The following is a 14,008-nucleotide window of genomic DNA, read 5'->3' on the forward strand; positions in this document are numbered from 1 at the left end:
TTGATAATCAAAGTTAACAAGTAGTTTTCCTTTTCTTCGTCGCTGTGTTTTCTAAAAGAAATAGAAAACATGTGCTCTGTGTTTCTATTGAGTTATAGAAACACTCGTGAACGTTTGGGAGAACTCGAAAAAGTTGTGGGAACACGAGCCGCAGGCGAGTGTTTCCACAGCTTTTCCGAGTTCTCCCAGACGTTCACTCGTGTTTCTATAACTCGATGGAAACACGGTACATGTTTTCTATGTCTTGATTAGTTTACTCCTATTTACACTACTGTGCGAGTATCTGGGGTTCGACTTATCAATCAAATCTCAAACGTTTGATTACACTTCAGAAACGAGTTATTAGGATAATTTCGAGAAGTACTTTTAATGCACATACCAGTCCTATTTTTGTGAGGTTAAAAGTCCTAAAATTTCAATGAAAACAAAACAACAGTGAAGTAGAAATATATTCATTTAACTGATGCTATACTGAACCTCTTTTCAAGATTTTGTCGAAGGATTTTCCATGATTTACTAGTACGAAATATGCAAATTTGTGTAGCTTGTGTTCGCACACAGTAATTGACTATGCATATACTACGGTCGGTGGACAATAACCAAGCGAAAAGTTACCTCAACTTCGAATATTGTTTGCCGACATCTCTGCTTATCTCTTATGTTAAAACTATTTACAGTCATTGATCTGGGGGAGTAGGCAGGAGTGGACTACGACTGAATCGCATTTAACACTTGTTTTAACTTGTATTTCGAGTTGTTTCAAGTTTAATAATTATTATCAGTTAGTTGATAAATGTCAAATTAGGGATTTATAATTTCAATAATTTTTTTTTTTTTTTTGCTTTTCTATAGACTCCCTCATCACTTGTTTTGTATCAACAAAATAGTAATATTAGGCGATTTATAGTATATATTGTAATAGGTGATGGAAGCAATAAAGTTGAAAGTTGAAAGTTGAAAGTATTTCGGGGGAAATTAATGTTTGAATCAAGAAATGTTTTGACTCTCCGAAATCTGCACGTTCCGTAAAGTCAAATTGCCAACTCTTCGAGTTCATTGACACCTTTATAACTCTTTAAAAGTTGTAAGCTCACTCTTCAGTCATTATTTGTACCTTTATAACTCAAATGGACCGGCAAATTGTCGATCCCGGCCTAAATATAGTTATACATCGCGGCGATCTCGACTAGCGACCCGCACTTCGAAATGGAAAAAAATATATATACATCGCAGCCGTTCAAATCGTAGCTAGGCTCCAAATTGTAATTAATGCTAGATGATACAGTTCTTTCACTCAAAAATATTGTCCAGTTTTGATAAAATATGAATCACAAATAACCCAAAAATGTTTTGACTGCTCTCGAAGCTCAGTCAAAAGTCTGGTGAGTGTTTTAGCCCGGTTCCCGAAGTGACGTCACTAGTAGCCCGACCCAGATCCCACTTTGCGCGGTCGTGAACATACACGTTTAAATGCCTGCAGATACGCAGGGATTTTATCAATACGAGATAATTTTTTCGCTAAAGTACGTAATCAGGGAAACTAGCAGATTTTATTTTCGAGTTCTCCCAAACTTTCACGAGTGTTTCTATAACTCGATAGAAACACGGAGAACATGTTTTCTATTTCTTTTAGAAAACCCAGCGACGAAAAAAAGGAAAACAACTTGTTAACTTTGATGTGTCGTTTAATGATGCTCTATTTCTTTGGAAAGCTGCACACACTAGAAAACAACTAATTTTACTCCTATTTTTTTGGGCCTAATTTTGACAATTTCCAATGCTTTGACAGGATTATTTATATTCGTTCCAGTTTACTCCATTCTAAATCTATTAGGGAGTTTAAGAAAACCACGACGGCAACGGCAACGGGAACGTCACTAAACAAAAGATTTAATTAGGAGAACAATGGCTGTGCGTTATAATTCTTGATACATTTCTTTACCGTCCTCGGCAAAACAACAAAGTGAAGTGATCAAATTCTGCGTTATCTGCAGAACGTGAACCACGACGGCTGATTTTTTAAAATTTTATTTCAAGTTTAACGCTGCGTCCCAGATTCAGTTTTGTCAAAGTTTTGTCAGTGATAAACAAAGTAAATGACTTTAGAGTATCGCGAGAGTCGTAGGTAAAATATAAAGTCATTTTTTAATCGACGTTGTCCTCGGTGTCGCCGTCGTGGTTTCTTAAACTCCCTAATCATCGTCCAAACGGCAGGTAGACGTTTGCAGTAAACGTGAATCTAAAGGTCTCTAATAGTAACGTGAGAATGACATGCAAGAGCAAGTCTTATTAAGTCTTGACACTTCTTGATCGGCCTCTGATCGGCGGTAATCATATTGCAGTCTTATTCCATTTCTAGCTCGTTTCCTTCTTTTCGATTCCGCTTATGTTTGTGACTACGTTACAGGAGGGTTCTTAACGGTAAAATCAGAAAAAAAATTTCTGACTAAAGTACTTTTACTTCAAAATAAATCAGCTAAGAAGCAAATCGGGTATTGTATTTTTTTTTAACATGTTTGAATTCATATTGCTCTAGTAATTTTCCCTCGGTCGTTCTGGATCCATAGTCCTTGCCCTCCCCAGTCCACCTGAGAGTACTCTCTTACGCTTGTGGAGCTTTATGATTGGTCAATAAAAGTCGTGCAACATGCTCCATGGCCAATCATAGCAGAAGTGCTATCTTCTCGACCAATCAAACGCAAGAAGAAAGCAGTCAGACAGTTGGCTACATTGAAGTTTTCCGCGGGCAGCCAGCAGCTTATATTTCTCGTTGTTTTTGCCTCCTCTCTAAATAACAAAATGCTCTAGACTGCATGAAGAAATAAAAACACTTGCAAATATCATATAAAAACAAGAAGGAGGATCTATCTCGGGGAAGTTCTGCATGACAGATGCCTGCAGGTTTATTCATCGATTAACAAATGAATAAGTTAATAACCTCTTGCTTGTTTAATGAAATAACAAACATTCATTAACTCTTGACGTTGCCAATCATTGACGTGCAGATGGTCTTATTGTAGACCTTCTTTATATATTCTAGCTTCGTAAAACAATTTTATATGACAAAAACTTGCTGCCTTAAAGGAAACTTAAGGCACTGTCATGACGAAATCGTCGTGTGAATTACTTGTTCCTTACTATCCTGAACTCTCCAACGTCGAAGACCTTCATTCGACTTACATCGCTAATGGTGTCTTCAACAGCTTTCTATCCTTTACCGCCATCATGTTGAACATTGTCACAATTCACGCCATACGAAAAACGTCGTCCTTGCCAAAGACGTTAAGAACATTGCTCCTAAGTCTTGCTATTTCTGATCTTGGTGTTGGTTTATTTGTTCAACCATTTTATACTTCACTTCTGGTAAAGTGGTTACAGCAAAGCATTCCCAACTGTATAACCCACAAGGTTTTTTTCTTCATTTCGCTTTTGTTTACAGTGGTTTCGTTCTTTGGTGTTGTAGCTGTAAGTGTAGACAGGTTCTTGGCGATTCATCTTCATCTCAGATACCAGGAACTTGTAACTCACAAGCGTGTTCTTGCTGTGACCATCTCCATATGGGTTCTTGGTGCCTTCGTTTCTCTGGCATCGTTGTGGGTTTCGCCTGTTATTCGCGCTCTATGCCTATACATTATAATAATTGTTGGTTTCCTTCTTACAACAGTCGTTTACATCAGGATTTATTCAGCCGTACGACGCCACAAGAATCAGATGCAGACTCTTCAAGTACAACAAGCAGACCAGACAGACGAAATGGGAAATTTTGCTAGCATCGTTAAAACAGCAGTCGGTGTATTCTATCTATATCTCGTGTTTTTGTTTTGTTATCTGCCATACTTTATCAGTTTCGCCGCTCTTAAAATCTTCGGCCCAAGTGACGTGTTGAGGAGATTATATTTTTTCTCCTGCACACTCGTGTATCTTAATTCATCTCTAAACCCCGTAATTTACTGCTGGAAGGTGAAACATATTCGACACGCTATCATGGATATACTGCGGAACATAATCAATTGGCTCAGAAATCCTTCATCGTGCGCAGTAATCGTAGAGTCAGCCATGCTGTAGATAATCATGTCCTGTATATATGAACAAAGACTGCGAACTCGAGTAAACAAGAACGTCTTTAAACGGATTAATGCAAGACTATTTATTTTTGCCTGATACAATGAATTTTTTGTTTTGTGATCATGAGAGGACGGAAGGGGCTTTAACTGTAAGTATCATTTCACGTAGACCTTTTCTTAGCCTACGTGTAGCCGTACCCACCCCCCGAGGAAAAACGGGCGATGGGTACGGCTACACGTAGGCTAACCTTTTCTCCGCTGGTGTTGGGGAAGTGTGAAAATGTGTCAAACTGAGAGATCAATTTATCAATTTTATTCTTCGAACGGATGGCGAACAAATCCTGAGTGTTACCCTGAATCAAATAAACAACACTCGGATTCATTCCAGAAAACAACTCGGGTCTTGTTCAGCTTTAACAATTGTATTGTACGATTCAATCACAACAAATTCAGGATGTATACGCCTCAAAAAGCAGAATGGTAGGCAAATTACTTAAGTATTTACCAAAATAATCGCCCAACGAGGGAAAAGAAATTGATTTTAACACCTGTTATACTGGAGGTGTAATAAGTATGATTTTTAAAAGTACAAAAAAAATTAAGTGTTTATCGTTTTGTTCTCTCACTGAGTTGAAAAATAAACAATGTTGTATTCAGTTACAGCAATAATTTGAAACATTAACTAAAAGAAATTGATTTTAACACCTGTTATACTAGAAGTATCCCAAATAAATATTACAAAATTCAATTGACTCTTGTTTACTAACTCAATGCACTCGTTGGCACATACCGATAGGTACAATAAGTAATAGTACATCCCTTGAACCGATTACGTCGTGTTCATTGGCAAAGTTTGACCAGCGATGACGTGTCATTGATTGGTTCCTTCTTCTGACAATTGAGACATGCATAGGTCTGTTGCTGTTCCGGTTTACTTTTAGTTAAACAACATTTCTGTCACAAAGCGGCAAGATTATGACGCCTTGCGGTAAACATAATGAAGTAACCTGGAGCGCTACCAGATACTCCAGATAAAAGCCCATACAAAGCCTAGGTTTTGTATGGGACAACGGGAGGTACTTACAGTGCACGCGTTTTCCGTCCTGTCATGCTTAAAACGTAAAATAAAAAGTAATTTAAAATAAATTAATTACATATATTCAAATGAAAGGGAGTATGTAGCAAAGTTTTGTTCGCTGTTACAAATAAAAACCAGTTTTATTGGCAGTGTTATTGGCTTTTCAATGATAAAGACACTGGAATTGAAAGCGAGGAACGTGCACGCGTTAGATTTGTTGTTCACTTTTTTAGCTATGACATAGTATATTCGGACAGATGTTTTTTTTTTCTGCAGGGCTTTACACGGAGTAAAATACAGTTATTTTTACTCCGACGTATAACATCTAACACACAATTTTTGTATGACCAAGCAAGACCCTGGATTGGCTCGTTCAATAAAGTACGAGGAAGTTTAAGTCCATGTTTTCAATGTATTCTCAGACTAGTAAAGAGACTTATAGTTTGCACATAAGTTGTACGTGAATCGAGATCAAAAATAACATGAGCTAACAACTTGAACCACGAGGTAGATGAGAATTGAACAAACCTGCGCACGGGCAAATATGCAAATTATATGCTAATAGTTATGTTAATTCAAGCGTGTCTAGGCCTAAAAGAGGACATCGTATTTTTTAACATATTTAAATGCATTGTCGTCCCCATAGCCCTTTTCGCCTTTAATCGAGTCACCTGAAAAAGATTTGGGACTTGAGGGTCGGGGGTGGGGGGATTTGGAAAATTGTGTGTACCTCTGGAAAAATCCTGGCTACGCCCCTGCCTTTTTTGCATGCTTACTCTATTCCAGGTTATAAGAGAATTATGTCTACATCTGAGAACGTAACTCATTAACTGAATTACAACAAGCAAACAGACGGGCAGATAATACACAGCCTTCACGTTAATGCCGGCAGCAGTTGGACCTATGTCTTTAGCTTTAGTAGTTGGTGGTTGTCGAGGTCTGAGATGCTGGACGTCGCTGGGACTGTGGGAGATGGCGGCCGAGCAGAGGGAAGGTGTTGATTACACGAATCTTGAGTACAGCAGCTTGCTTCGGAGCGTTTGAAAGAAAGACCAGGACCTCCCGAGATATTGGCACAGACCCTGCAGCTGTTACAGTAGTCCCCTCTGAAGCAATCTTTGACGCCAATAAACGTGCCGTTCATCAACTCGATCATTGCTGCAAAACACTTATGGCAAGGAAATATATCAAGCGCTCAGCACAAGAGTAAATTTTAAAAAAAGCAAATTATAAGAGAAGAAAAAGTGCTTTTGAATAAAACTCTGCAAAGATAAATATTACCAATTCGTCTTATATTAAAATAGCTGTCGGATTACAATAAAACTGAGATCCTGTCATTCCGAGCTACCTACTCTTAACTACGTCCATGGTGCAGGTAACTTCGCCAGTTTCTTGTTGTGTTGCTGGTTAACTTCTGCTTAGAAACCATGCACACCCCCAACGTTGAAGGGGTGACGAATGATAATAACCCCTTCTGTTGCAGAATAGAGTGGAGTTTAAAGGTCGGTACACACACATGTTGCAGCGACAGTTGTCCTCGTGTGACATGTCCGTTTTGGCGAAAAAGTTCTGTTGCGGAGACAAAATTTTGTCCTCGTATAACAGATGCATGAAATTCAGCTGGTTTGAATTCGTACGTCATGAAAGGAAAACCTTTTATTTATTTTTTTCCTATTCTCTTAATTATTTGCTATCCGCGTGCGCTCAACTCCCTCCCCCTCCGCTCGCTCTTCGCGTTTTTCTTTTCGAGTTTTTGAATAACGGTGTCAAATTCATTGTTATATTTAGATCGGATACCTGCTTCCCGCTCAACCAAGCTCACGTTTGGTCGCGGGCTTATTTCTCCCCTGTCTCTCATTCCCCTCCAGATGGCAATCTCTTTCCGATCGAGCAATCCCTTTCCCCCAGTTACCATCGTTACGGGCCAGGCATTCTTTACCATTCATGACCATTCATACAAATTCATCACTTTCACCCTTCGTCCGGGCTAAGCCTACTTGGCAGACGTTAAAGGAGAAGGAGAGACGGAAACTAGGAGTGCAACTGCCCCTCTTCTTCACTTACTTTTTCCCTCTCCTTCCCCAGCCTTTGAACGCCTGCCAGCCAGGCTAGTACAGCGGCTTTACGTATCGAGTCACGCAGGGCCGTCACGCAATCTTTTAGCTGAACGCTGAACTGGTCAGCGGTGGACATTCACTCGAACTGATTCTCTCTTCTCAATCAAATTTTGAAGTGCTTTCTCTTCAGTTACCTCCAGTGAGCCGCTAGTAACTGATCAGCTTACCCATGGATTACATTCTTGAACCAATCAGAGAGATTGACGAGCGTAATTTTTGCACGGAAATGATGAAACGCCTCGATATTCAGCGAAAGAACGAACAGTTCTGTGATGTGATTCCAGAAGCTGGCTCCGGTGACGATCAAGCTCGTTTGAAAGCTCACAGAGTCTTGTTATGTACAGCAAGTCCGTTCTTTTACAAAGCTCTTAACAGTGACATGAAAGATAAGAAAGAAGGAGTGATCCGATTAGAAGAGACGAGCAAAGCTGTGATGGAAGAAGTGTTGGAGTACCTATACACGGGACATGTTGACGTCAATGAAGGCAATGTGCTTGATTTGTTGGCAGTAGCGGACTATTTTCTAATTCCAAGTCTGAAAACTTTGTGCGTTAGTGTTCTCCTACAAGCGCTGTCTTTGCCCAGCAGTATTGCGGCTTATTATGTGACCATGAAGTATCGGTGTGAAGAACTGATGAAAAAAGCGAGGGATTTTATTCAGTCAAACTTTGTAGCTGTTGCTGAAACCGAGGACTTTCTGAATTTGAGCAGCAAACAAGTCGAGGAGTGGATCTCAACTGATGAAATCGTTGTGACGGGAGAGGAAGAAGTTTTCGAAATTCTCATAAACTGGATCGAACGAAATGAGAGTCACAAAAAAAACTTTACAACCTGTTTTGTCACATTCGCTTTATTTACATTCCAAGTGACTATTTGGTGAAAGTCATTCTCCCTGATCCCATTGTAAAAAGCGATCTAGATTATTCAAATTTAGCTTTAGATGCAATTAAAATGGTGTCCAGTGGACAACAAGAATGCTATTTTGCTCAGTCACCAAGAAATTGCCTGAAAACCCACGAAGATGCAATTGTTGCAAGTGGGACATCAAGCACCTGGTGTTACATACCTTTAGAGATCAAGTGGTACAAGCTGGCAGATGCACCATCCAAATTGAGGTATGTCGGTAAAACTATCTGTGCACATCATGGGAAGTTGTTTCGCATTGGAGGAGACAAAACTGACTGTCCAGTAGAATGCTATGATCCATCGCAAAACTCTTGGTCTGTACAGAAGTCCATCCAGCAAATATTCCGCTCCAGTAGTGTTGTGACATTCCGGGGATTTCTCTATGTCATTGGTGGAGTGGATGAACACAGCAACTGGTTGGGCACTGTGAAGAGATACAATCCTGATACAAACATGTGGCAAGAGGTGCCCTCCCTAAGCTACCCCAGGTCAAGTACGTGTACATGATGGAAAGCACTTGTACGCTATTGGAGGCAATTCAGATAGTGGATGTCTGGACATTGTTGAAAGATATGATCCAAAGGAAAAAGCTTGGCATACCGTTGCATCAACTCTGGAAAAACGAATGGGTGCTGGTGATGCTGCTGTGAGTCAAAAACTCCATGTCTTTGGGGGCCTGCGCGGTAAAGATTACTCAGACTCAAACTTCTGTGAAATATATGACCCAATCACTGATGTGTGGAGTGGCGTTGCAATTACATTGTGTACAATTTTTCCAGGAAAAAAACACTGTAAGTGTGGTGAGTTTCAGAGGAAAAATATTTGTGTGTCATGTCTTTGATCAGGATGATCCGCAACAAAATGTGCCATTGCAGGTTTATGACACTGTTACAAGTGAGTGGAAAACCTGTACCAATATATGCCAAAGATCTGAAAATCAAATTACAATTTCAAGGTTGAGAATGCCAAGGAGAGTTTTGGATATGTGTAAGGTACTTTCTTAGATGTGTGATATTTGCTCTCGAGCCACTGTTTAAAAAATTCACTAGAAACCTAGACTAGAAGGTAGCTTAGCTAAAGTTTGAGTATATCTTATGTGTTTCAGGTTCACAGAAATCAAGTCTAGTTTAGGCATAAGACAACTACCCAGAGTGACTGCCTTGTGTGCCAATATTATTATAACTTGATTCCAGAATAGTGACCGTGACTCAAATAAAGCAATGACTATGACTTTATCAAAAAACTAAACTAGCATTCTCCAAACCATGCGTGGTTGCAACTTTTCTGTTTGTCTTCTTTCGTGTACCTAAAAAAAAGTACCAACTGCCCCACCACCCCTCCACCTGCTTATGTGCAATACGTCCATGTTATATACGTCTCTCCTGTTGAAAACTATCGGGCATAGGTGTATATCCTAAATAATTTGCTGCCGGCACCCACTGATACTCCAGTGAAGAGCGACGTACTGTAAGAATATGACACACCGCCCAGGAACATAACAAAAAGACCCTGGCCCGGGTTTGACCCAGATTGCTTCAGCTGGTCTAATGTAATAACCATATGCAATATTATTAAGTGAACAAAATGTTATGTTACAAAACTATATGTGACCAGAAACTAGAGGAAGGTGCCCTGTTGTTTAAAGAATGGAAAACCCTACCACCGGAGAAAATAAGTCACTTTCCTTTCCATAATGTACATGGCTGGGTAATGATAATATTTACTTACACATTTAAAACTAGGTTAAGGTCCGTATTGGAGAAATACTGGTCGAATTCTTTTTTTTGGCAGGTATATGGACCAAGGTTGCGGTTGGTCAATAATTTTACGAAAAGAAAAACAGGAGAAAAAGAAAAGAATGAGATCAATATTCTCCAATACGGACCGAAGATATCTCAATTAAGTATGTATTACAATGGCTCTTTTTAATCTGCTTAACAAATCGAATGTGGTTTAGCGCGGTCTGTACTCATATCGACAACGATACGCGTCATCACAGTGGTCAAAATGTTTGTGGACTCACGAGGCGCAACAAAATTTGACCACTGTGATGACGCGTATCGTTGTCGATAAGAGAATAGACCACGCTAAACCACATTCGATTTGTTTTTTACCACAGTATCAACGTCAGAGAAAATGTTTCTTTTTTCAGAGCACGAGCTGAAAAAGGCATTGCGCGACACATTGACGCGAGCAGCGTTGTCTGGACTCTTATCGACAACGGCAGATTAGCCAATCAGATTGCGAGATTAGCAGTAATTGCGGTAAAATAATAAATTGATGCGTCTCCGCGATCCATTGTTGGTAAACGCGCGTGCGAATAATAAAAATTCATTTGCGTTTCTCATGACGCTTTTGTGGACATGTAATTAAATGAAATTGGCCTCCAAACATAAAGGAAAACAGATCTATACTTAGTTCAGCCATGTAATAAATATTTCTAATTGCAAGTATTAACTGGCGCAGAAGGCTATTATACTGTAACAACGGCCTGAGAGCATCCTCCGCAATCAAGCTTACATTGCTGGCCTGGCCATATTCTTGAAAACTGTTGCCGTAGAGCATTATTTTAAGTGATGCTATGTTTTGTCGATTCCACACAAACTATACAGCTAAGAGCGTGGATCAGGTAAAATACCAACTAGAAACTCATCTGCAAGTAACCACACAAATTTTCCCCGCAAAACGACAGTGGTCAGTGTTGATAATCATTGCTGCAAATTAATAAACAATAATTATAAAGGACTAGATGAAGGAGTCTAAGTCAAATTTCATTTTAAAACAGTAGCAAAACTTTATCTTTCAGTTGATCTACACCTCTTTAAAACTTCTATTTTGATTCGTTCTTGTTAATTTGTACCCCTTTTGCTTTAAGGGCTAGGGGCATTTTTTGTGTTGTTTACCGGCATTGTTTACGTTGTTAACTACGCTTTGCTAGATAACCAGAAATAAAACCTTAGATCGCTTTTAATCCTGAATTATGTTGATTGAGTTTTTATTAAACGCATGTCAAATTCATTAAATTAAGACTCTACTTGCTATCTATGGATGGGATACCAGTTTCCCACCCGCCCAACCAAAGACAAAGTCCACCTTTCGCCCCCTAAATAGTACAACGGTTTTAGTAGGTGTTGCGTCACGCAAATCGTCACGCAATCGTTTATCTGGACTGGTCAGCGGTAACTCGAACTAATTTCTTCCTTCTCGTCCGTTCTCCCGAATATTAAATCGAATATTTGAGTGGTTTCTCTTCAGTTATCTCCAGTCAGCCGCTAGAAACTGATCAGTCTGCTCATGGATTCCATTCTTGAACCAATCACCGAGACTGACGAGCGTAACTTTTGCGTGGAAATGATGAAACGCCTCGATATTCAGCGAAGGAACGACCAGTTCTGTGATGTGATTCTAGAAGTTGGCTCCGGTGACGATCAAGCTCGTTTGAAAGCACACAGAATCGTGTTATGTGCAGCGAGTCCGTTCTTTTACAACGCTCTTAACAGTGACATGAAAGAAAAAAAAGAAGGAGTGATCCGATTAGAAGACACGAGCAAAGCTGTGATGGAAGAAGTGTTGGAGTATCTGTACACGGGACATGTTGACATCAGTGAAAACAGTGTCAATTTTGATTTGACGGCAGCAGCCGATTATTTTATTATGCCAAGCTTGAAAGCCTTTTGTGGTAAAGGTATTCTAAAAACACTGGCCCTTTGTAACCGTGTCTCGATTTATTATTTTGCTTCGAAGTATCGGTGTGAAGAACTTCTGAAAGGTGCTAAGGATTTCATTCTGGCCAACTTTGTTGCTGTGGCTGAAACTGAGGACTTCCTGAACTTGAGCAGCAAACAAGTCGAGGAGTGGATCTCAAGTGATGAAATCATCGTAGAAGGAGAGGAGGAAGTTTTTGAAGTTGTAGTGAAGTGGATGGAACGAAATGAAAGTCAGAAACACAACTTTTACGAGTTGTTTCGTCATATTCGCTGTATCTATTTGCCCCGTGTGTACCTTTCAAACGTTGCTCTACATGATCCACTGGTAAAGAGTAACACAGATTGCTCAAATTGTGCACAAGATGCTATGAAAGAGGTGTGTGATGGTGGAGAAGAATGTTATTTTGCTCAGTCACCAAGAAACTGCCTGAGAACTCATGAAAATGCTATTGTTGCCTGTGGAGCAAACAGTACACTATGTTACATACCTTCAGAAGACAAGTGGTACAAATTATCACATATGCTGTCGGCAAGGTACTTTTTTAGTCAGTCCATGAGTGTGTGTCAAGGGAAATTGTTCTTTATCGGAGGTACATGTACCAGTCCCGCGGAACGTTATGATCCATTAGTAAACGCTTGGTCTCCTCTGGAATCTTTCAAGCAAAAAATCAAGTTTTGTACTGTTGTAACTTTTCAGGGCTTGCTCTATGTCATTGGTGGAGTGGAGCAGGAAGCAAACAATCGCTTGAGCACAGTGCAGAGATACAATCCTGATACAAACTTGTGGCAAGAGGTGTCCTCTCTAAGTAGTCCCAGGTCAAGTGTTTGTGCAGTAGCCACTGAAAGTTACTTGTATGCTATTGGAGGGAAATCAGATGTTGAACTTGCAAACATTGTTGAAAAATTTGATCCAAACGAAAAGGCATGGTGCCTGGTTGCCCCAACTCTAGAAAAACGAGTGGCTGCTTGTGGTGCAGTTGTCAATGACAAAGTATTTGTGTTTGGTGGCCTCAGGGGTGAAGATTGTGCACGCTCAAGCTTCTGTGAAATGTATGACCCAGTAACTGACATGTGGAGTAGCATTGCAAATACAGTTACTCCAGGAGGGTATGCAAGTGCAGTGAGTTTCAAAGGAAACATTTTTGTGAGTGGTGACTTTGGAGAAGATGTGTCTCTGCAGATTTATGATGTTGTTACAAGGGAGTGGAAATTTTGCACCAAGTTTCCCCGGAGTGGTGAAGTATTTAGAATTTCTTGTTTAAGAATGCCAAGGGAGATTTTGGATAAATGCGAAATACTTTCATAGACGTGCGTCATATTATTTTACTCTTCTTCGTGCCCAAACTTCCCAAGAATGATGTGTTGTAAGATAATGTGGCAAGGATTAATTAAGAAATTGAAAATAATAACCTTAGGGATGTTGTCTTGTGTTACATCAGATTGTCATCAATGATTGTAACTCTAATAAGAATGTTTATACTCAGTTTGCGACCACCTCTTCTCAGCGACCAGTTTTCCAAAATACCAAAAGTTTCCCAGTCAAATCACTATATTTGGAACCTCTTGTAAGTGACGACCTCTCGTAAGTGACCTCGACCACTTTTGGAGTGAAAGTTTTAAATTTTCTTTTGTTTTTAACCTCCTGTAAGCGACCACTTGACTTGTAATAGAGCCGAATTGGATAATAAGGTGTTGTAACATTATCTAAAAGGAGCTAAAAGGATTTAAAAAACTCTTAATCTAATTTAAAAAGTGAAAACCAGACCTTCTAACCCTCTAAGGATAACCTTTTTGTACAAGTTTGTTTTATTGAAGAGTCCTGCAAAAACCCATATTAACAGACTTTCTACAATAGCTTTCCTCTTTAACGTGTCAATAGTAACAGACCTCTTTAGCTTGGGTGGTTTGTTTTCCCATTGTAGATCATGTGATAATCTCTAGACAAATTTTCTTTAATCGATCTTAAAGTTATTCATTCATATACATGCTACTATTTAAAAATTTGAAAGCAAGAATTCTCAAGAGTATTATCACGTGGTCTGCAATGGGAAAACAAACCGCCCAAGCTAAAGAGGTCTATTTTATATGTACGATTATAAAGAAGGCTAAGTTATTTCTGATTCATTATCTTTCAAG

The 14,008-nt window shown here is 39.5% G+C and overlaps 2 protein-coding genes and 1 pseudogene across 2 annotated transcripts; all 3 read left to right on the forward strand.

Moving 5' to 3' along the window:
- The first annotated feature begins 3,089 nt into the window (after positions 1-3,089).
- LOC149103718 (adenosine receptor A3-like) lies at positions 3,090-4,812 on the forward strand. Its single transcript, XM_089273301.1, has one exon. It carries the CDS (start codon positions 3,103-3,105, stop codon positions 4,063-4,065), a length of 963 nt encoding a protein of 320 aa, XP_089129427.1. The 5' UTR covers positions 3,090-3,102; the 3' UTR covers positions 4,066-4,812.
- A 2,531-nt stretch (positions 4,813-7,343) lies between these two features.
- LOC149103719 (kelch-like protein 7) lies at positions 7,344-9,413 on the forward strand (annotated as a pseudogene).
- Positions 9,414-11,362: 1,949 nt separating this feature from the next.
- LOC110064052 (kelch-like protein 24) lies at positions 11,363-13,305 on the forward strand. The gene has a single exon (XM_020771054.2). The coding sequence runs from the start codon at positions 11,460-11,462 to the stop codon at positions 13,176-13,178; it is 1,719 nt and encodes a 572-aa protein (XP_020626713.2). The 5' UTR covers positions 11,363-11,459; the 3' UTR covers positions 13,179-13,305.
- The last annotated feature ends 703 nt before the right edge of the window (positions 13,306-14,008 follow it).

The sequence above is a fragment of the Orbicella faveolata genome, unplaced genomic scaffold (genome assembly GCF_042242905.1).
Source record: "Orbicella faveolata isolate gen_17 unplaced genomic scaffold, um_ofav_v1 contig_35, whole genome shotgun sequence".
In the NCBI taxonomy this organism is placed as follows: Eukaryota; Metazoa; Cnidaria; class Anthozoa; order Scleractinia; family Merulinidae; genus Orbicella; species Orbicella faveolata.